Here is a 24,870-nt window from a genome sequence, read left to right as displayed (position 1 = left end):
ATTTACTTTCTTTAAATCATGCAACTGCCGTTACACCACAAGCCCTCAGTGACTACTATGGCCATGTGCATGAAGTGATGTGATGCATCGTCCTTTGTCACGATGAGTCCCACGTGGTTTCCGTTTTACGAACAATTTTCTCATTTCTGCCAAGTCATTCTGAAGCATGCAGTGCGATAGTGCTGAAAGATTTTTTTTTTTTTTTTTTTTTTTTTTTTTTTTTTTTTTTGAGATCACGAGCTCTTTATTTTAGAAATGAATGACCTTGACATTCGAGGAGAGTAAGAACGTCTACTGGATGCGAAAAGTTGAAATCGCTTCTGAAAGTTCTAAGTTCAGGTGTACTGTGCTCGTGGATGCTTCACAGTGAATCGATGACTCACGTTTTAGTTTAAAATATGACACCCTGAAACAGCCACAGATCTCTCTCTCTCTCTCTCTCTCTCTCTCTCTCTCTCTCTCTCTCTCTCTCTCTCTCTCTCTCTCTGTGTGTGTGTGTGTGTGTGTGTATTGGGTTCAAACATGAATAGATCGAAAACATTACTTCTGAGAATCAACAAAAGATTCCTTTACTAGACACAGACATCATCTGAATACTTCATAAGGAGAGCGCTCTATCGATCCTGCTACAGCCATAGTTGCAACGTTGCAGTGTGGACGGAGGAGTTCGTGTGCGTGCAGCGGAATCATTATATAATGGCTTTTAGCTTCTGTTCCCTGCCACAATTAGCATCCAAGGCCAAAGGGAGAATGTTAATGGTCAGTTCAGGACTCCTATTTTTTTGGACAATCGTAAACGGAATGAATAATCAGGTGACATCCGGGAGGATGTGCACGGAGTTACGCGGGAAGATCAAACGCTACGCGACACAAAAATTTTTTTAAAAAGTTGTTGAAAATCATTGAAAGCACCTATTGTTGTAATGGAATGAAGGTGGTGCAACTTATTGTAAAGATCGTAAGTGATAAAAGTGCGTCCTCTTGATGCTTGAAGTTCCAATTCGGTGGCATGGACAAGAGAACAATATGAAAATGATTGAAGCCACTGTTGGATAGCTGAAACTTCTTAGAAAGGTTTACTTTGTCGAGACTTGAATGAATCACGGAAGCATAATTATATAATTTGAACCCAGCATGCACACCAGAAACTCAGATTATATTTATTTTTATGAATATTTTGTGGAAGAAATATCTTAAACGTACGCTCAAGTTAAATGCACTCTCACTTTTGCAAACTACGAGCGCACGCAGCAGTGAAGATGCCAGCCCGCAGAGCATTCACAAAACTCAGCGACAGCCGGAGCTTCCTATCGACTTTAACGCCTCTGTTTACATCGATTCCCAGGATGCTTTATATAACCGCTGATCTTGGCTGTCTAAAGATCAGAATACAACCGAAGGGCCTCGTGTGACGAGGCACGACGAAGGGACGGGAAGGGACAGATAGAATCGCTTCCACCAGATATGCAGATGTCATTTTGACGTGGCTTCCTTACCGTCCTGTCCTCCTCCTCCTCCTCCTCCTCCTCCTCCTCCTCCTCCTCCTCCTCCTCCTCCTCCTCCTCCTCCTCCTCCTCCTCCTCCTCCTCTTTCCCTTTCATCCTCCTCTTGTTTACTCTGCTCAGAATTTCCCTTTACTCTTTCCAGTTTTCTGTGAATCATGTTTTGCTCACCAGGAATCCTTCTGAAGCGTTAGTCATTTCGTAATGGATTATTCTTGCGATCATTGGTCAAAGTCATATGTGATTCTCTCTCTCTCTCTCTCTCTCTCTCTCTCTCTCTCTCTCTCTCTCTCTCTCACGCGTACACACAGGCGCAAACACACACACACACACACAGAAAATTGCTGATTTAGAGTAAAAAAAAAAAAGGCTTTGAACGGAAATAGATTCATATGGTCAAGGATAGCATGTATCGGCTATTATATTCCGTCCCACGCCATAACAACTTTTGCAGTTTACAGAAGAAATACTCCGCGTTAAAGTTGCGCGGGTGGTCGGTTTCGTCTGAACTACAACTGCATATTGACCCAATTCCCCACGTGAGTATGTATGTATATATATATATATATATATATATATATATATATATATATATATATATATATATATATATATATATATATATATATATATATGTGTGTGTGTGTGTGTGTATATAATATATATATATATATATATATATATATATATATATATATATATATATATATATATATATATACACACACACACACACACACGTGGACAAGTCAGTATATATGTATACATGAATATATATTATGTATGGTTGGGTGTGTGTATCATATGATTTTGTCTTTGTCACTCATTCAGAAATGTTTTAATGAAGCCTCAAAGTATTCACAGCAAGTATTCTTGTTGTGATACTCCACATAGCTTTTGCAAGTTGTTGTCAATGGGACCTCCTTTGAATTGAAAGCGTTATTGTTTTGGCGACAGGTCAGTCGCTTTCATCGGAAAACCAGTGAGTGGTGAATATTAATTCTATTAATATTCACCAGTCAGTTGAAAGAGTGAGGGGAGAAAGGGAAAATATCGTCCATATTTTGATTTTTAAATTGAAAGTCTGACTGAACCCGCACTCTCTTTGAAAGTACAAAAATACCGCACGTAAATCTAAAGAATTATAAAAGCTCGTCATAAATTTAATTAATAACTCTTACAGACATTTTTAATGTATTCATTGTGACGCTTCAACTTGCAAGTTCAGTCTCATCACCTGAGCGACGAAAAGAGATAAAAATGAGATCGTCGGAACCCGGCGTTATCAAAGTAACTTCATTGGCAAACAGCGGTCGCTCTTTCGTGGTTCCTCTTTTTGTCGGCTGAAGAGGATTTCTGTGAGTTTTCGGGGGAGAAGATGATGATAACGACGACGAGCCTCGTTGGGCGCAATTTAAAGCCACGGTCGTTTTTAAAGGGGTTGTTTGCGTGTTCCTTTGTAGGGGTTCGTTTCAAGGCCGGACATTTAATCTCTGTTCACTCTTAGGAAACACATGGCGTTTGGTAGGTTAGTTTTTGTGCAAGCTGTGATTCCTCACCTTTAGTAAAGCCAACATTCTGATGATAAGAGTTTCCACATTGATGGAGTTCTTCATTGGAGGGGTGGGTAGTGCTCTCGGATAGCACGCTGTTGGCCCAGCGTTCGATTCTCCGACCGGCCATTGAAGAATTAAAGGAATTTATCTCTGGTGATAGAAATTCATTTCTCGCCATAATGTAGTTCGGATTCCACAATAAGCTGTAGGTCCCGTTGCTAGGTAACCAGCTGTTAATCAGCTCAGTGGTCTGGTTAAACTAAGGTATACTTAACTTATTTTTCCACATTGATGGAGCTCCATTTGATTATGCACTTCAGTATATGTGAGGGGTAATGAATCTTGGTGCAATTTGTCTACCATCGTGGAATGATTGACAGTCAAGGAAACAGCCACAAAAGGCTCATAACGTTCTACAAGATTCCCGTTTTATAATTGCTAATGTATGCATGTACTGAATATCCTCACATGTTTATCGATTCATCCGTTGATCACATATTTATGTGTGTGGTTTATCCAAGCGTGCTTTGTATCGGTTGCAGTCAGCTGCATATAAAGGTTATTTTTATAGTGTAGTGTATCTTTTTCTTGTCCAACACCATAGGGCAAGGAGAAAAGCCTATTGGTTGAATCCGTTCGCAAAGTGCCCTCAGATTTTTTCCCCTACCCTACTGACAAGTAAGTACACTTTGTTAGTACTCAGTGCAGTAGTTTTTCTTTTTTCTCTCTCTTTCATTCATTCATGCCAAAAATCGTAGCGTCTGACCTGCAATAACGTTTTGTATCTGGTGTAATTTCGCCACTTCAACTTCGATTGTTTCAAATCGCCGAAGAAAATGGTGGATGCAAACTTGACTGTGATGAAAGACGCAAGCATACTCGCTGTCTGTCAGTGTGTCATTGCAGTATTCGTCTTCGCTCTAGGATGCCCTTGGCCCTAACATGCTGCGACCTTCGGTGACATTGATCGTGCAAAAGAATTTGCTCTGTGTATCAGGCATGGGTTCTCAGTATTCCAGGAAAGACCTATTTAACTTATTTTTCAATATTCTTTATCACGTGTGAATTGATTTATGCTTTTATACATTTTCGAATGCCAAGAGAGGAGTGTCCATTCCTAATTAGTTATTTGAAATATTTCACTGTTTTATCACTCTCTTTATTCATATGTATCTCCGATGAAATGGAGTCATGATTTTCTGTGCGTTTCAGTGATCAAAAAGCAGGTGGCGATGTCGGGCCCTTGACAAACGACTGAGGCCCAAGCGATCTCCCCGTTCTTGGACGGACTGTGGGTGACAGACGCTTTCAGGACTTGCGTCCTTTCACGGCTCTTTTTTTCTCCTTATTTCGTGATGAGATCATCAACATTACTTTTTCGCGTGGTTTCTCTTCTCTCTTGCTTTTTTACAGTGACTTCATTACCTCTCTTTCTGACATGTAATGGCATCATTACAGCCGGGATTTTGATATCTCGAAATTCATTTTCATTACAGCGCATTGTAACCGTAATAACAGTCACCGGTGTCTGTTGATCTCAGTTTACTCGTTACTCATTTCAAGCGCAAATGTTTACTTCTCAGGCGTTGTGACCCGAAAGTTGTTACCACATTTTCTGAATGTCACGAAGCCCTGGAACCACATGCTTTGAATTACTCTCTGAGCTCCAGCAACACCTCGTGAGGGCATTCCCACATCATCATATGTCAGTTCTTCAAGTCTCATCGTTTTGTTTACCGATTCACTGCGCAGTGGCAGTTTTACGGTTTGTTTCTTTTGCAACTTCACTTTAACGCAAGATCATATTCCTGATTGTTGTTTGAAGAACGCATAACTTATTGTATAATGGTGTTATTGGCATGCTCAGTCATACTTGACGGTGAAAGTCAAAGTGAAATCAAGGGGAACTGTAAAATGAAAAGCCAGAGAAACCCTGGTGAGATTGGAGAAGAGATTACAAAATACACATACATTCCCACACACACACACACACACACACACACACACATATATATATATATATATATATATATATATATATATATATATATATATATATATATATATATATATATATATATATATGTATATATCTTTCGATGAGCTTTGTTAAATGTGGCTTACTTCCATCCCATCAGCATCGACAAAAATGGAATGGCCTTAGTAATCTGCACTTTTCTTTCCTGTACCTGAAATTGGTTAGTTTCGTGCCTTTCTGCATATTTGATATACTGTACAGGTATTTATATTAAAGACAAACTAAGAAACAGCTGGAAAGTACGATGCGATTGCGGTTGTATTTGTTGTTTCGGGTGGGAGGTGACGCTGAGTTTTGCTGAGTACTCTGACCGATGAAGAGGGCTCATCTCTCAGCAAACTTGAAGGAAATAGCTGCAATTGGTGAAGACTTGCAAGTGTCTGGTGACGTCACTGGACTCATTTTCTTGTTTCTTCTTCCAGTTGTATGCCGTAGTAAACTAGGAGCAGCTTCAGTGTTGATGGTTATCAGATTTTATTCATTTCTTAGAATTTCACACTCTTGAATAGAGCTATGTTTCATAGAGGCGAAATATAATTAGCTATTGATGAATGAGTTATATTCTTATGACATTGGTCATCGTTCGACGACGGCTTCAGATGCAGTCGTCTGTGCTTTAGATATAAATGCACTCTCGGCCAATGGGACCCCTTCGCTGTGCCTCGAGATTTCCTCTGCAACGCTGGTGCCTAGCGCACAATTTGTGCCCCCCCCCAAAAAAGTTAACCTTTATATTGGCATTCTTTCAGCTTCTCTCAAAATAGAGATTTTTTTTTTAGGAAATGAGGCGTTAATTCTCAATGCTTTTGATAATGAACGTCATGAATATGAATGTATACACACATACATACATACATGCAGTACATACTGTATATATACTGTACATATATGTATATGTATATGTGTACATGTATTTAGACAAATAGATAGATAGAAATATATATATATATATATATATATATATATATATATATATATATATATATATATATATATATATATATATATATATATATATATATATATATATATATATATATACTATCACTTATGTGCTGTCCGTATATCTGCTATGATCAGGGTTTTTTTTTTTTTTTCTTTCGCCCATCATATTATGTCACTGATTTCACAGCTAGGTTTTCGGAACTTAATCTTCAGTCATTATACGTTACTGCCAAACCTTTAATAACACTTTACCCATCTAGATAATGATCTCTCTCTCTCTCTCTCTCTCTCTCTCTCTCTCTCTCTCTCTCTCTCTCTCTCTCTCTCTCTCTCGCAAATGGAAAATATTGTTCTTGAGCTCGTGATCGAAATTTCGTATAGGGGCCATTATAAACAGTAAGAGTAGGAATGTGCCTTCCGAATTTCGCTGTCATTGAGACATACATAAAAAGTTATATAATCGTCATTTCTCTGTTTCCCGCTCTTATTTAATTTCTTATCTGAAGTTTCCATAAAGAAAAGTACAGATGAATGTATGTGCGCTTCATCGAGCCTCCGTTGAAAGCCAATAACCGGCCCGTGCTCTTCGATCCGGCATTCCAGTAACCTGTCAGAAGAATTTGAGTTTTGGACTTTTGCATTTGAGAATGGCTTTTCTTCTTCTTTTTCTTCTTCTTCATCAGTGTTTTCTGCAAAAAAGTGGTTGTGTTGACTATTTACGAGCGAGCATGCTTTTTCTCATATTTGATGTTTGTTCTTTTTTTTTTTTTTACTTCATTCTTACATTTACCTTACGACAGTGATTTGATCTATGACTTGGGTATTTGACGCGACTTTTCTTCGTTTCAGAATCCGCACTCACGAAGGCAGCGGACTGACGATCCGCATCCCCCGCCAGCTGAGCGAGCGGACTGCCAACCACCCTGCCCATCACCCTCTAGTTTCCCCGGAGACCCACGCCCGCTCCAACACCCCCGTCACAAAATCCAAGAGCCTCACCACAAGCATGGACAAGCTCACCTCATCCCAGGTAAGTTGCCAAAGGTTAATTGGGAGGGTTTCCAAGCTTGCTTCTCAGGCCTCCTTCAAAGGCGACTTGGTCTTTGTCGGAAAATATCCCCGCTACTTATTCCAGTTACCGAAGCCTGTTGGTTGGATGTTGTAAATTGGCAAATTTCACGCCCTGTTCATAGGTACTTTGCGCGTATTAAAAATGCGTCGCGTCTTTAACGTCGGTTGCACCTATAGTCTGGATTAATGTAGCCGAATTTTATTTTTTCTCGATACTACTTCTACCTGTCATTTCTGTTGTTAGTCTGCCTTTTTCAGTTTAGCTCAGAACTAAAACATCATACTTCACTTAAGTTTGAATAGAAACTGCACAATTCTATAGACAACACTAGTTTTTTAGTTTCCTCATTCAGAATCGAACATTCATCTTCGGTGCAGTGGTCACACATTCATCTATTCTTGTTCAGAAAGTAAGTCGAGTTCGTTTGCTTGACTCTTCTGTAATTTGCATCTGCAAATCTCATTTACAGTCGGTCGACCCTGTGGATGTTATTGCTATCCTTGTCCCCGTGCGCTTGACGAGATTCTTTTACCTTGGGCTCATAACCTGTTGTCTTTCAAGTTTTTTATTTGGTTCTTTCCTTGTTGTTTCCGTCATTCAGTCTTTTACTTCCTGTTGATGTTTCTTTTTCCTGTAACTGGCTGCAGTGCATCTCCAGTACGCAGAGAAGTTAGAGGTGAACGTTCAGTCCCTTTTATATAAAACCTCTTCAGCTTGGATCAGAGACTGAATCATAATTATACAGTACATTTGAAGACGGACGCTGATGAAAAAAATCTTATACATTGGAGACTTATGCGTTTAAATGTGAAGTCTTACACATACACTCACAGATACACACACACACACACACACACACACACACACACACACACACACACACACACACACACATATATATATATATATATATATATATATATATATATATATATATATATTCCTAATGAATGTTGCTACACATGTGGCGCCCACCATTTAAAGAGAACACCTCTGTGACCTACTGATCTCTTCTTATCTTCAAGGCTAAAACTCTGAAGGATAAGATGAAAACTATTGCTGCGTCGTTCCATCTTGTTCTCTTCTGCCGACAGCTGTTTCGGCCATCAGCTCTTGGCTGATTATAGGCTCGAGAATAAGAAGAGATTCAGAAAATTACAGAAGTGTTGTACTTAAACAGTGGAAGTCAGGTTTCCTTTCCATCCGTTTCACTTCATTTATCGTCATATTATTTTATGTGTAGGTATCTGTACCTGTGTAACGTATTTCTGGCACACCGTCGGATTGTTCCGCTGGGGGCCACTCGGAAGAAGCCTCTTATTCTTCTCCTCCTCCTCCTCCTCCTCTAGAATATACATTAATTCCTTTCTCTAATTACATCACTTGAAGAAGTATGTCAGCTCTAATGGCACTTGAGTTGAATAGGCTATGTGTCCAGCCCTGGATAAGCCATCCTCGTGGACTTCACGCGTATGTTACTTGTTTGTGCTGACGGTATTCTTACATTAATGAATATGCTTGCATATCTGTAAGTGTATATATGTAAATGTCGATCCATGTACGACAAAAACAACTTTAATGTGCTCTCACACTTTGCACTTGTCTATACCCGTAATGCACTCCCCCGATCAGAACTGTTATCTGTCTAATAATTATGCCCGGAAACAAACGCTCCTAAGACCCTTTGTTAGGTCTACTTAGGAAAGCGACGCTCCCACAATTCTTACTCTCACTTAGCTCACCTTTCTGCTCATAAAAACGAGCGGTTATTTTCTCACTCATTCTTTTGGATCCTTCCCTTTTTCTCCAGACATAATTTATTTACGTCAGTCATTCAATCGTTGCCCGTCACCGCCATATCCTCACTTGTCAATCCCATCAACAAGTGTCACCTTTACATTATTCAGCCTTTTGATATCCTCAGCAGCCACTTTCTCTAGCATTCTCAAATTGACATTAACCCTTTCTGCTCTGCATCATTCTGTTCCGCCATCTTTCAAATACATTCAGCAACATTTCTCATGACTCGCCCCGTGGACTCAGGACTGGAATCTCTGCAGATTGCACCTTTTCTTTTGCATCTTGTATTCTAAGGTCCATTGATGCAAATGTTGTTTCTCTCCACGGTAATTTCTTTCATTACTATGTATGTATATATATATATATATATATATATATATATATATATATATATATATATATATATATATATATATATATATATATATATTTTTTTTTTTTTTTTTTTTTTTCTTCGTCGTCTCGTAACTCATACAACTTTCTTCTTAGCCGTCATGTTTGATTGTCATTTGCGTATGTTCTTTAATATCAATTGCTCTACCCGGGAGGTAGAGTGAAAATAATATATTTTCATATATATGAGTTACGAAGATGTGATAAATTTTTAGTTGATAATAAGTTCGTCGTCTCGCCGGCTGATGAAGACGACGAATTTATTATCAACTAAAAATTCATTTCGGGCATAATATGGTTGAAAATATATGAGGTTTCAGGTAAGATTGGAATTATATTAAAGATAAGTTAATAACTTAATGCTTGTATACGAATCACGATGATGTGATAAAATTCATTCATATACATACATACATACATATACTCGTATACATACACAGTTATATATACAAGAGCGTGAGTGTTTATCCATACGTATACGGTATGCGTGTATGTATATATGTGTATATGAATGTATTTATGTACAGTATATTTCACAATATGATTTTTATGCAGGGTGACTCCAGAAAATTAACACCTCTTTGGTTACAGCAAGACTTTGTGGAGTGAGTCAGCCTGGATGAATTAGGCACCAAATTCAACTCATGGAATGTTCATTCTTCTAAAGGCACATTCAAAGGCGTGTAATGGCCCCATTTTACGCAACTTCACTCGGGCTGTCTGACCGAACTCGTTCCCTTTGTAATTGCAACGAATGATTTCTTAGTTGCATTGCCTCCGGGATGAGTCTGAAGCTTTAACTATTCTAGATGTAACTTTTGACTCGCATCTAATTTTTGAGAAACATCTAATGAAAGTTTCAGCAAATGCCGCACGGAAGTTAGGTGTTGTTCGTAAGGCCTCATATATTTATAACAGTGGCAAAATCAGTGCAACCTGTTTTAGGTCATTTGTGCCGGAATGCTTCTCTCCATTGTGGATGTCTGCTTCTGCCAGAGATTTATTTTTTTTAGATAGAATGGTTCGTGGTGGTAGGTTTCTGATTCTTAATATTAGCAGTTATGACTTGAACCATTACTTGTGCTAGAGATTTATCTTTTTTGGATAGAATGGTTCGTGGTGGTAGGTTTCTGATTCTTAATATTAGCAGTTATGACTTGGACCATTGACGAATGGTCTCTTATTTGTCACTTTTTCATAAGATGTATTTCAACAGAGATCTTTCACATTCACAATTGATCCCTGATCCCCTTTATCTGCCGAGAGCAACCAAATCCGCTGAACAGCAGAAGCACCAATATGCAGTAAATGTGCCTCGCTGTCGAACTTCACAGTTACTGAGGTCCTTTATTCCTCACACAGTTGGACTGTGGAACAGCCTCTCAGAGGATCTCGTGCAATTGGAACTACTTCAGAAGTTTACGCGAAAATGCAGTGCATTACTACCCTAACACTATTCTTGCATTTTAATGCTTTTTTTTATCTATATATCTATTTATTATTTTTTTGCCTTTTTTATAAGTGGGGTCTCTTCTCATTGCATTTCCCTTTATCTCCTTTTACTTCTGCGTAATTACGCCATGTTCGTTGGAAGCTTGAATTTCAAGTCAGTGGCCCCTTTGGTGGTCTTGTTTCATCTACTGAATAATAATAATAATAATAATAATAATAATAATAATAATAATAATACTGTATCATGTACGTTTCTAATATACCAATGTCCACTTTGTCCGAATTTAGTCACTACATAGAGTAAAGATAGATGACGAGGTGAGAAGAATGAGAACAGAATCGTAAGGTTGTATTGTTTTCTAGAAGGAGGCCTGAGTGTATCTCGTGCTGTAACTTCTGACGTCTTTCGAACTGTCCAATGTTATTCATGCTATTTGGAAAATGGACGTCGCGTATTTCATTCTGACGTTATGCTGATTCTGATGAAATTATTATTGTATTATTATTATTATTATTATTAGTAGTAGTAGTAGTAGTAGTTGTTGTTGTAGTAGTAATAGCAGTACTGGTAGTAGTAGTAGTAGCGATGGAAAATGTAAAAATGGTCATTAATCATCAGTGCAGATAATGTCCTTTTATAATTATAATAATAATAATAATAATAATAATAATAATTATAATAATGATAATAATAATAATAATAATAATAATAATAATAGTAATAATAATAATAATAATAATAACAAAATAGAACTAGGAGAAGAGTTATGGTGAAATGAAAACGAAGATGACATTAAGTAAGATAGACAGCTGGGTATCGAGCATGTCACTTTAAAGGCAGCATTACAGTCTCACTCAAGCACACTGAGGAAGTCCGCAATATTCCACCAGTTCTAGAGGTTCAGGAAGCTGGGTTGACAGTGAAGGTTTCCAGCCGAGCTAAAGCTGTTGAATGATTCATAGTAGGAAATGAGAGTTTGTCTACATCAAAGATACTGTTGACAGAGACAGGAGAAACTACGAAAGCGGGTCAATTTTTGTCGCAAATTTGAATGATGCAGACTTAAAGATACATGAGCTTGTTAGAAAAATGCTAAAACAAGACTCTCTCTCTCTCTCTCTCTCTCTCTCTCTCTCTCTCTCTGCCTCAACTCTTGTTGATATTAAACTGTCTACGAGCAGTAACAAGTCCTGTGCGCAAAAGTACGAGGTGTTTCCCTGTGGAGTTGAGGATAATCCGTTAGGGTGTGGCTGTACGTTAAAATTCCTGTCGAAGTTGTTGTTCTATCCCACGACGTTTAGGCGTTTCTTAAAAATCATTGGTAAAACTTCTTGCGCTTTGATGATGGACTCTTGATCACTTGCTTGGCGGCGCGGCCTCTGTGCCCTCCTTGATAAAGACTGCTTCCTCGCCGAAAATAGAGTCGAGTATCTTTTTCTTCTAGTAAAACTATCTTGGAAGTCTATGAATAAATGAATTCAGATGAGATATTCATTCACATATTGACGGTTAGATAAAGTCTATGAGATTTTTAGTTGCGCACCGTCGCTGTCCATTGAAGCCAGGTGCTGTTTTTAGCGGTGTTTGTGAAGCTGATGGTTGGAGCTCAGGTTGCGGATAAAACATTTTGCCTTTTACGTGAGAGCAGCTTATAAGAAAACAGGTAGAATGGTCTTAGGAAATTCTAATACCATTCGGAGGAGAACGCTAGATAATTTCGTGACAGATAGAAAGGGACCAACGATTTCTGATGAATTTTACGCGTCCGTGACGAACAAACTATAACTAAGAAGAAAGGCCAAATGTCAAAGATATCGACCTTGAGAAGTGGCCAGCTGTTCCAATGCAGAAGGAGGAACTTAATACAGAGTGCATTTCCCAAACTGAGGTTGGTGGATGATGGAGCGGACTGGGTAGAAATGTGTGCCGCGTTAGCAAAGAGAGAAAACCTCGAAACAGAAAGGAAGCTTTGCATGTAAAGTAGTAGCATGACTCGTTCCTGGGAATGACCGTTCCTGGGAAGGGCCAGTGGATCGCTAGCCTTTTGCTGAAGTTGCAATCTCTTTCTGGGTGGCAGAATCTCGAAGCACCCGAGGCGAAGACCTGGTCCGCCAGAACTAACTTAACATGCCGTGTATTCTGTTTGCACAGCTGACACTAAGAATCTGGATTTGGTTTCGTAAAGTAGACAGACAGTCAAAGTCTGAAATGGCATTAGTATCAAACTTTTATCAAATTTGCTTTGTTTAAAGTTAATGTTGATTCGTGTTTACGTAGAATTTTCTTTGTGTCCTGATTAATGTTTCGTGTACCACTGATAAACTACCGTCTTTTATGGAGTTATGCTTTTTGTCTTCGTAAATGATTTTGCTTTTTCATCTGTAAAATTATGTATAAATGACGCAATTCATTATAAACAATACACTGAAATTCCTAAATGAAACTTTTTCATCAGCAAAAATAAATTATGAATCTGGTCTCCCTACATTTGCAAATGACTCCCGAAATACGTTGATAACATTATGTTGTAGCCAGTGCAGAACGCTTGGTACCACTAACGAAGGTCATGAATCCTTCTTCCACTTTCACTCTTCTAATAGAGGAGAACTCGCTTAATGATTCTTTCTAAACGACAGACAACGAAAATCAGTTTAAGAGAAATATATGCATAATCTAGAACACATATAAATAAATAAAGACGGCGATATTAGAAAATTCTTAAAGCAATGGTGCGTATTGCCGAATATGAAAGTATATCATTTCTGAAGCAAGTACCTGATATAATGAGTTATTTTAAGTAAACAATAGCAGTGTTGGGAAGATACCAACTTTGCAAGTGGTAAATGAAGAGCTATTTATGAAATCAGCCAAATTCAAGAGAGACGTTCGGAAGGCAGCTGCCGCCGTCTTCGCCAATCGATTGTGCATCCCTTTAAAGCCGAGGGGCCCCGTTCACCACCACCCCAAGTTTTGCCAGGCAATTGTCATTCATTGCGTTTTTTAGTCGACACTCAACTTTCAACAAAAATACTAATATTCTGAGAGAGAGAGAGAGAGAGAGAGAGAGTAGTAGTAGTAGTAGTAGTAGTAGTAGTAGTAAATTTACTAAGAAATAAATTATCTATTTTTAGGGAATGATTCCGTATAGCCTTTTTAGGTTATGTATATATATATATATATATATATATATATATATATATATATATATATATATATATATGTGTGTGTGTGTGTGTGTGTGTGTGTGTGTGTGTGTGTGTGTGTGTGTGTGTGTGTGTGTGTATATATTGCACAATTTCCGATTTTGAACGCTAGATACGAATAGGAAATGTTTCCTCTTTATCAACCTTTCTTACGCAGGTTTATCATTCCCCACATTTCATTATTTCATTATTTGTCGGTGCTGCAGTTAAACGCCTATGTAAAAACTTTCCAGAATAGCACAGATACGCCCATAATATTGCTTAAATCGCCATCCCCTTCTCCAAGAAAAATATCACAGGAAGTCAGAGAAGACACATTTCCAACGACATGCTGACAGCGGTGCGCAGTACTTGCCAATATTTTTGGGGCGTGCAACATCTGTTATAATCAACGGGAGTGACTTTTGTGTTACTAATCGGTTCTTTCTTAGAATTATTCTCCACTTGATCAAGGGACCTGCTTACTTATTTGATAAATTAAAAAGAAAAAGGGGCGATTCGTTTCCCATGCATATTGTGTCCGCTTGTAGACCAAGGATTTGTTTTCGTATTTTTTTTTCTCTCACTGGGTCCTAGAATTGTATTCCTGTCAACAGCGTCTTTGCAATATTCTCTTGGTATTGTTAAATGTACTGTTTCCTCTCAACTTGTCTTTCATTTTTCACTACTTCTGCCACTACGTTTTAACTTCTCTCGAGTGAAATCTTGGCTCCTCAGGTCATGTTTAACAAACAAATGCAGTGTACGTCTCTTAAATGCCCGATGCGCGTGAACCAATGTCTTGACTGTTACCAAAGACGTTACTGAATTTTGTCGGAAAAATTTGTCTCTAGTAATATATTTGGGGGAGAGATTTATATATTGGCCCAAATTCGGCCATTGGTAATTCTAGAACAGTTTTTTTTACCAGCAATGCACTTGCATAATGTCTGGTGGCACACTATAGGCTGTGGCCATTAAACAGATGAATCGCGTTTTTTTTTTTCATAGGGAAAATGAGGATGTCTCAAATTGCTAGAACGCCCAAATACAGACTGAAGAGAAACAGTGAATAGAAGAGAAGAGAAATAAGTGAAGACTTGCGAAATACCGACCTAGATAACTCGTCAAGATGGAGGTAAAAAGTAATATATACTATGAGATGAGGATGAAGATTCAGGATGACTGGCAGGTGAAAAGAGATGACTCATCAGCAAAATCGTGAGCAGGAAAAGTGGCAGACTGGAAAAGGCTTTTTATAAAGGCGAGGAAATGGGGGAAGGCAAATAGACAGAAATGGTGAATGACAAGAAGTGTCATTACATCAGATATGAGCTGCTTAGGTAAATGTTCAAGGGTTTTGCAGATTATGACCAAGAAGTGAAACCAGAGCACGGACTCAATTTTTTGGTGCTCTTACGGCTGGCCTAGAGAGCTCTCTTTTCAATGAGGGAAGAGAGCAGAGGCGATGCCCCTAGCGACCGACAAGGACACTGCAAAGAACCTTTGGTACAGCTTACAGTGCCCTTGTAAGGTACACTGTAGTAGATCTCCTATGACACAGAGAGTCAAACCAGAGGCTCGACGTTTGGCAGAGAGCGCCTTTTGCCATGTTCTCCGATGCTTTCCAAATATCAAAAATAGGAGAAAAGATGACCTTAAGTCACGCATGGCCAACAAGGATCATTGGTACAAAAAGTCTCCAGTGGTCCTTCCTTCCTTGCTCACAGAAATATCATCACTGAATCCAGAATAATATAATGTGAGAGCTTATCTTTAGTAAAGCCGAAAAATGTGACGTTAACTGGAACTTAAGCATACATCATAGACTAACGCCTCTATAAAATAGTTTCTATAATGAGTAAGAGATAAAAAGAAATCTCTGTGGTTGGAAGCAACAATAGTTTCTACTCCAAGAAACAATCGTTACTGGACTAGGATTTGGCTGGGATACCCCCAGTTTCCTACAGAATTTACAAGACGCAGAATCTATTTTTACCTTATCCATTTTTGTTAGTGTGTAGTCAGATGCAAATCGCTGCAATAAGAGGAGATTTACGAACCGGACATTTTGGGCTAGCTCCATCACCTATACCTGGTTCATTTAAGCTTCGTATATTCTTCTACATTTGGATTGTAATGCTATGATTCTGCTTCACGTTGCGGAACTTCTCGTCTATGCAGTTCCTCATTGGATGGGTCGATATCGTACTCGGCTAGCACTCTCCTAGGCCGCGTTCGATTCTCCGGCCGGCCAATGAAGAATTAGAGGAATTTATTTCTGGTAATAGAAATTCATTTCTCGGTATTATGTGGTTCGGATTCCACAATAACTGCAGGCCCCGTTGCTAGGTAACCCATTGGTTCTTAGCCACGTAAAATAACTCTAATCCTTCGGGCCAGCCCCAGGAGAACTGTTAATCAGCTCAGTGGTCTGGTTAAACTAAGGTATACTTAACTTTTCTAGTCTATGCGCTCTTTAAAACTGGACTGTGGTTCGCTTCTTTTCTATCCTGGAATAAAACACGAGACAGATGCGATACTGTAGATTAGGAAGGCTTAGTTGTTTGTCGTTTTTTCTGGGGAAAAAAAAAAAATAGCGTGCATTTTTCGTTGTGACGTGGTGTGTCCTTTATTTTCGATGTGTCAAAATGTAAATGGTGCGAAGACTTTCACGTACCGAAACATACGGGGAACGTCGTTGTGTAACTTTATGATAAATCACTTGATACATTAGCCGACGTTGCATCGGTTTCCTCTACGTCATTAAGATAATCACAGGGGCCCCATTTTCAACCAGTAATTAGATGAGATTTGCGTCATAACCGACGAATTTTGACGATAATATAATGCTGGTTATTTGGAAATCCCGATATCTACAGTAAAGCTCTTTGTCGGCTTATCTTTGTGACGTTGGCCAAGGCTCACGTTTGTGCGTTTTAAACGTGTTTTGAAAGATATTAATTAACATGCTAATGCTTCGTCCACAACGGCAGACGAATTTCGTTTTGATACTTTTTCTGAATCACGAGTTGAGGCAGTTTTTCGTCTTATATCTTTTTAGTGTCTTTGTGCTTTTATCTTTTACTTTCTAAAAATATAGAACGTGTGACTGACTGATCCTTTATATACGAATGAGCTTACATTGAGTGAAACATGGGTGTAAGGCTCGGATCACCGTTCGTTTGTACTGATCACCTCCATACATTGGGGAAATCCCCATCTGGACTGAAATAAAGGGGTACTTCCGATCCGAAACGGATAGTTGGAAGCTAGCAGTGAACGTGAGAACCTGACCAGGTATATTCCCGAATCTTAATTTCAACCGGTCATTTTCTAGAATTATCTTTACCTAGGTTAGTTTTATTATTTTTCCTTTTGGTCTAGGCTCAAAGCCATTTCTCACCGTTAAAACAATTCTTCAAGTTGCCCTAGCCATATCCTTCTCCTCCGAAGACGATGTCTTATTTCACTATCGACCAAAAACGAACCAAAATGGCTCCGGGGTCGTCTGATTAGGACTAACCGAAGGCTTCGTCAGCCAAACACATGCGAACGTTTGAAATGGTCTCTCCATGAGACGAGATTTTTGTAGTTACATTCATAGCCAGAATAATCAGTGAACAGTTTTTGCTCACCTTTATTCTGCTTTGGTCGTTAAAGGTCTTGAACAAATGGGGTTTCTCGGTATCCCTTCCTTCCAATTAGTTTTGATACGTTGGAGCATCTGCGCCTCTGTTTAAAGGTAATGAGTCGTTTCACGCTCCACGTTTAGTTGTCTTACGCGTGGTGTGATCATTTAGCCATTATTGCAAAACCTTGTGCTGTACCGTAGCTTTTCATTGTCTTTCGTAATTACACATTTGCTGATTTAGTTGTTTTGGGTGCATAAGCCGATTCTTTATTTTAATTGGTACTCATAAAATATCATCCAAAATTTTTAAGTGTCGCTTATATTATAGATTCCGCTCGGCTCCTTTTTAGTTTTCTGTAAAAGAAAACTATTGTGCCGGCTTTGTCTGTCCGTCCCCACTTTTTATGTCCGCCCTCGGATCTTAAAAACTACTGAGGCTAGAGGGCTGCAAATTGGTATGTTGATCATCCACCCTCCAGTCATCACACATAACAAATTGCAGCCCTCTGGCCTCAGTAGTTTTTATTTTATTTATTGTTAAAGTTAGCCTTAATCGTACTTCTGACACAGCTATAGGTACCAACAACACAGGCCACAACCGGACCGTGGCTGAGTTTCATGGGCCGCGGCTAAGAGTTGTATGGGCTGTGGCTGAGGCCACCACCGGACCGTGGCTGATTTTCATGGGCCGATGCTGAAAGTTTCATCATACAGCATTGTACGCTGTACAGAAAACTTGATTGCGCCGAAGAAATTTCTTCGGCGCATTTTTTACTTGTTTCTTATTTGCGCTTCCTTACTTCTTCACTTACGAGTCTCGAGTTCATTTGGAACTTTTATTCACGTTCATTGACGTATGGTTTGTTTCATAAGAATACATGTATATTAAAAGTATTTATAATATAATAAAATAAATCACAGACACACACACACGTGTATATGTATATATATATATATATATATATATATATATATATATATATATATATATATATATATATATATATATATATATATATCCTTATATGTACAGGAAGAGTATGCATTGCTGGAAATGTTTTTACAATTGCCCAAGTTCACACAACTTTCCAGTGTATCATCAGTAATCAAAAAATAAACTGAGACGCTCCCCTTGGCTGCAGTATCTGATACTAAGTCAAGGAAAGGTCTTCGGCAGACTCCCAGACTCTGTCTCTCTGAGCATTGTGAGAGATTCTCGCGTCGAGGGATTAAATAAGTTGGTGAGGTTGTGCTTTTGTCGACTCTTCTTTTTTGCAATCATTGTTTTAGTTTCATCTTTTGGTTCAAAACATACGAAACATACGTCTGCCTTTTCACCTTATTCATTAGGGATTTGTTTAGCTGACTGACGGCTTATCTGTAAATGTGCTTTGTAAAAGTCTTACTCCCTTGGGAAACATCATCACCCTCCTATCCACTCCGCTTTAGGTTTTAGATCAGTATTCAATAAAGGGTCGATGAGATGATTTAAATATCGATAATGAAGTTTCCAAACTCTGACAGAAATCTTGACTTACCACTGAGACCTCTTAGTTTCCCTAATGACCGGTTTCTTTCGAAAAGATGTGAGAAAAATATAAATATCTTTGTTTACAACGAGTGAATAATAACTCCCGTCCCCCTTCTCTCTCTCTCTCTCTCTCTCTCTCTCTCTCTCTCTCTCTCTCTCTCTCTCTCTCTCTCTCTCTAAAATGGATATTCAGGGGTGACTTAATATTTATAAAAAATTTTTTTGAAAACTTCATCAAGAAGTCATGATTTTTTCCTTAGAAAAATTTTCCTTATAGTTCTTCCCAGTGTGAAATGATTGCAGCCCTTACCTTTACCTTTACCTTTACCTTTATCACACACCACTGCGCAAAGGTGACCTTTATGTAGGTAATTCATACAAAGGAAACATATTTTTTGTGAGTAATCTAAAATAAAACGTTTTGAATGTCTTATTATTACTATTCTTTTTAAAGCTACGTTACCAAATTAAATTCTAAACCCCGAAAGGATGAATGCATTAAGATATCTTCAAATCTTGTTGCTCATTAAGATTTCATAGTTGACGAAAAATAAGAAAAAAATACAAAATGTAAGAAAGGGAATCATAACTTAAAACCTGCATAGTTATTTCAGTTGTGCCAAGAGTCTGTCAGTAACTGCCAACATGTAAGAGAGCTAATTCAGTTTTTAGCGCAGGTACCCATATCGCTCAGCGTCACTTCTTCTTCTTCTTCTTCTCCCTCACAGCACCAGCAGCAGCAGCAGCAGCAACAGCAGCAGCATCAACACAGCAGTGGAGGGTCATCCCGCGAGTCCTCGCGGCCCTGTTCCCGGGGCTCCACACCGTCCAGTAGCAGATCATCGGCCCCCTCTCGACCCCCGTCCCGAAGATCTTTTCCGAATAGGTCCTCACGCTCTCCTGATCGACATACTCCCGAACACGAAGGTGGGTCATCCTTTCCCGTTGCTTCCGTTTCTGTGGCAACATGCGCATGTGTCATAGCAAGTGCTCCTGTTCAGGTATCTGAGCCTGCTTCTGGAATTATGGGAAACCCATATGTAGCAGTTCGACTTCAAGAAAATGTTCGCCGTGATGTAGAGAATGTGGCGTTAGACACCGAATCTCTGTGTGTGCGTGTGGATGTATGTATGTATGTATGTGTATGTATTTGTATATACAAACATACATTTATGTATATATACACACACATATGTATGTATATGTTTTTGTGTGTATGCATGTGTAATACATTTAAATCATATCATGCAAGTTTCGTACATGGGATTCATCCTTTATTTAGCAGGAAAAAATATATGTATATATACATATATTTATGTATATACATATACATACATACATAGATTCTGTCGAATTTTCTCCATCTTGGTAAGCATTTTCTTGAAGCCGAACTGCTATGGATTTTCCGTAAATAAATATGTATATATTATATATATATATATATATATATATATATATATATATATATATATATATATATATATATATATATATATATATATATATATATATATATATATATATATATATATATATATATATATATATATATATATATATATATATATATATATATATATATATATATATATATATATATATATACATATATAACTCGTTGGTTCAGACTCGTCCAAAGAGCGGAAGATCAGAGCTCAAGCGGTTAGTCGTCCTGGGGGCGTTGCTGGTAGCACCTCGAGTCAAAAAGGATATTTAGTGTGTCATTAGCAAATTGGTGATCGCTGCTGACTGTTCCTCTGTAGCTCCTAACATTCCTTGGTCTTTGTTTTTCTTTCTTATTCATTGGCTGCGATCGATGCGGTTTCTGACTGATGTGTGGAGATTTTCTAATAAATTTTTGGATGTCCTTATGTTGAAAAGAGTGCCTCTAGTTACCAAATTATTTGCATCAGGAGCACTAATAAATTCCACCCCATTTTCGTTTACAGTCAGTCCGAAACCTTCCTTGTCCATTACTTCTTCCATACCTTCATTGTTCCCAGCAACTATCGCATTCATATCACCAGCTATAACTCATATTTCTTTATGGTATTTCATCTATTAGCATTCTTCAGTTCTATGTGAATTTCATCTTTTGGTCCCCGAAGTGTTCGCTTGTTGTTTTCACTGTTTTTGCCACATCCAGTTTTGTAATGAAATAAAATTTACCTCAGCATAAAATAGTGCAAACATTCTTCACCTTTTCTCCGTAAGGAAGAGAAAGCAACAAAAATCCTCTTGGTATTCAAGGACACGAAAGTCTTATATATCATAGCAGGCGAGGTGAAGGAAAAAACCATTTTAATGGATGGGTTAAAAAAAGTCTCCTGATATATCATAGCAGGCGAGGTGAAGGAAAAAACCATTTTAATGGATGGGTTAAAAACTCGAGTATTTACATAACTCTCACTGTCAGGCTCTTTTGCTGCCACGCTTCAACATTTCCAGAAATTTCAACCGAATTTTTCCCTGAGGGCCAGAGATCAGTTGGATACGTTCCGTGCGAGGACGAGAGATTTTAAAGATTGTGGTGACGCTCGTGACTGAGTGAGGAAACTGGAAACAGAAAGGAAGACAGGTAGAAAATGAAGACAAAATTAACAAAACCAGTTCAACACAGTACATACTCGTACATACATGTGTGTCTATGTGTATAGTGTGCGTTTGTGTCCAAAAAATATTTTATATCACAATTATCTGTGTAAACGAGTGCAAGCATGAAAGATTTTTTTACCAAAGTATACGTCAGCAGAAAAAGAAGGGGATACTGTACATCCGGAGCTCCTTAAAACCTTAAGTAAAAATATATTAGTTCAAACAACGCTTCATTTCAGCATTATTATTATTATAGTAAAAGAGAATCGGGTTTGAATAAAAGTGGGACAGACAAATAAGAATCAAAAGGGAATTCGACAAAGGTTGCCAGCTGGAGCTGCTTTCTAGAAAAGCCATCTAATTCATGTAATTCAAGTAATACTTTTGTTAATCATCAAAATGATGGATGAACACCAAATGTTCTTTAAGCTTGGTGCAGATGCAGTTGTCTTTCGTGACCAAATATTGTTCATGACAGAAAAAGTTTCTGTTGTTAATGAGGGTCACATAGTCGTCAAGATGCCGCGTAGGTCTGTTGTCAATTCACTAATCCTAGAAAGACAAATATAACTCTTTGGGCCTTGACGCTCAACACATCTGCATGAAAAGAGTATTGGTGTCTAACTTAATATTTCCCGCTGGCATTCATCCAGTTCAAACATTGCGACGAAAGGGTAAAGTTTTTGGAAATGTACAAAGCAAATTTTAAGCCACAAGACAGTCTCACTTAGGCGAAAGCGTTTAAGCACCTTGTTCCTGGTAGTAAAAAAAAAAAAAAAAAAAAAACCTAGTATTGGAAGTTGAAGGGGCACAGTTTTCCAGAACTGACGGTGTTCTGGTGTCCTTCCGTTCTTCTCGTTGGAGAAGAGTTTCATATCTGATGAGAAATTTCCTCTGATATTCTTCTCTGCTGCCGACAAAAATAAATAAAAAGATCCTTCACATTAATTTCAGTCAATGTTTGTCATTCGATGCCGACGTTATTACTCAACAAGTCAGCTTCTATTCAGAAATAGAACATAAATTAGTTGTTAAATACAACATCCAGCTTTTCCTAGTGTTCGTTACTTCCTGCAAGCAGCTAGTAAAACAACTAGAGAGACATTAACTTTTTGCAGTTCTTATTTATTTTTGTTAAAGAAGACGAATAACTAAGTCTCATTCTTCTTGTGGTCTGTTTATAGTTAAAGCAAGTAGATGCTTTCTCTCTCTCTCTCTCTCTCTCTCTCTCTCTCTCTCTCTCTCTCTCTCTCTCTCTCTCTCTCTCTCTCTCTCTCTCCCCACATTTCTTGCTGCGAGATCCACTAGAGGATGTCGGAATGTTTCCAATTGGTGCAATATGACCCACAGGTAGTCAATTTGACTTTTTTAATGAATTTTTCCTTGTTAGAGAATAAAGAATCACATATCTATTTGATTAAATCATTGTAGAAAGCTTTGAAATGAAAATATGACTGTATGAAGTACAATTGTTATTCATCAGGAATAAAAAATCTGTAATTTTGAGGGACCACAACAAAACAGCACTTTCAAGAAAAATATTTAAAATGGTAGTTCTGAATTGTTATATTTCATCAGCTTCTAACACAGCATGAAATAATTTTAGAATTATGACAAACGACATCTGAAAAGATCTTATTATTCATAAAAAAACAGAATTACGAATGTGCAAAAACTGTATTTACAAGAAAAAGAATTCAAAATCAATGAGCAGCTTATCGCCATTTCCTCAGTTTCCTGCCATCAACAAACTGACACATAAGAAATTCAAAAGAAAAGTGTACTTTTATAGGAAAAAAATAGTTACATTAGGGGTTATGTGCAAATAAGTGTTATAACTTCCATTACCTGGTCAGAATCATAACTTCTGAAAAAAGCAGTTTTTAGGTAAGTTAGGCTGAAGATAGCCAGTGAGTGTGTTTGAAACAAGGAGGCCATAGGTAGGCTTTCTCTCGCTTTCACTACCAAAAGCTGAAGCCTCATTTAGCCCTTCATTGGCTGATATCATTTCTTAGCAGGCTCTTTACCCTCTTTGGGTGCAGCGGCACCTCTGGTGGGACTGCATAGCAGTGCTTTTCTTACATTGGTTGATGTCCTCTGTTGAGAGTGCAACAGATTCTTTGACAGCACGAAAAGATACTTTCTTCGAAGTATAAAATTTGTTAAATGTGATCCAGGCATTGACAAGTGTGTCAGTAATCAGTTAAAAAAAAATTGTACCACTTTTTTTTTCTGAGTGTATCATGAGAGGACATCTGATATGGTACATCTACTCCCATTTTAGCATTGTTGTAGAAGAGGATACTTTGGGTTTGGGAACTAGAGTACCTCATGTTCTGGGCGAGTAGAAATGGTCAAAATTCTCCTTTCGTCCTTCCAATTCAACACTGACTCCAGAATTACTTTCCTGGGCCAAGACTTCAGTACTTCACTTTTTTCAGATAAGCTTGTAACAGATTTTTTGAATAATTTTCCGTTTTCGTTGCGTCCGACCAGTGAGTCATTTTACAGTAAATATAAAAAAGAATAGTTTGATGCATTGTGCCACGCATGTGGGTCACAGGTTTTCTTTTATCAAAAGGCAGTGGTTATTTTTACTCTAACTTTCAACATCCGGGTATTGAATCTGCGACGAAAAGAAGATAAAGCGGGCTTACCACCTCCTGAAAGATATGTTGATAATAATGTGTCAAGCGGCTTTGTACTAGCACAGGCAGGGGCGTTCCTAGACATTTTGGGGCCCGGGGGCACAGTCCCATTTGGGGCCCCTCTTATGGGGTGGGGGGCGAGCGAAGTGAGCAAAAGCATCGGGGTGGGGTTGGGGGAAACTTTTAGAATATGAGCAATTGTAGGATCATTTTAAAGGCACACTTGTAAATGCAAATTTCAGAAATTTAGCTTGTCCTGGCATAGCAGCAATGATTAAATTTCGCATTTTGCCCCCCCCCCTCTCTTTGGGGCCCGGGGGGCGATTTCAAACAGCCACCCCCCCCTCAGGAACGCCACTGAGCACAGGCTCCGTACGGTAAGGTGTTGAATTGGGATTAAGAGGCCTGATGTAAACCTCTAAACTCATTAAACCAAAACGCGTTTTTCTCAAGGGTACTGCAAGCAATTAATCTGTTATTGATGCCTTTATCACTTACTTGCTGATACGCAGGTATAAATA

At 38.3% G+C, this 24,870-nt stretch overlaps 1 protein-coding gene and 1 long non-coding RNA gene across 16 annotated transcripts in view; both read left to right on the top strand.

The window, feature by feature from the left end:
• Window positions 1-24,870, top strand: part of LOC136837505 (DIS3-like exonuclease 2) — a 392,269-nt gene that overhangs the window by 343,946 nt on the left and 23,453 nt on the right. For all 15 annotated transcript variants that reach the window (XM_067102336.1, XM_067102347.1, XM_067102342.1 and 12 more), the window contains 2 exons: window positions 6,891-7,071; window positions 19,835-20,033. In XM_067102336.1, coding sequence (XP_066958437.1) covers window positions 6,891-7,071; window positions 19,835-20,033 — 380 coding nt within the window. The remainder of the gene's footprint in view (window positions 1-6,890; window positions 7,072-19,834; window positions 20,034-24,870) is intronic.
• LOC136837776 (uncharacterized) lies at window positions 20,798-22,487 on the top strand. Its single transcript, XR_010852764.1, has 2 exons — window positions 20,798-21,389; window positions 21,456-22,487. It is a non-coding gene; the product is annotated as an uncharacterized lncRNA (long non-coding RNA).

Source organism: Macrobrachium rosenbergii, chromosome 59, assembly GCF_040412425.1.
Source record: "Macrobrachium rosenbergii isolate ZJJX-2024 chromosome 59, ASM4041242v1, whole genome shotgun sequence".
NCBI classification, from domain to species: domain Eukaryota; kingdom Metazoa; phylum Arthropoda; class Malacostraca; order Decapoda; family Palaemonidae; genus Macrobrachium; species Macrobrachium rosenbergii.
Note: the sequence above shows the minus strand (reverse complement) of the source record. Positions and strands in the feature narration are given on the sequence as shown.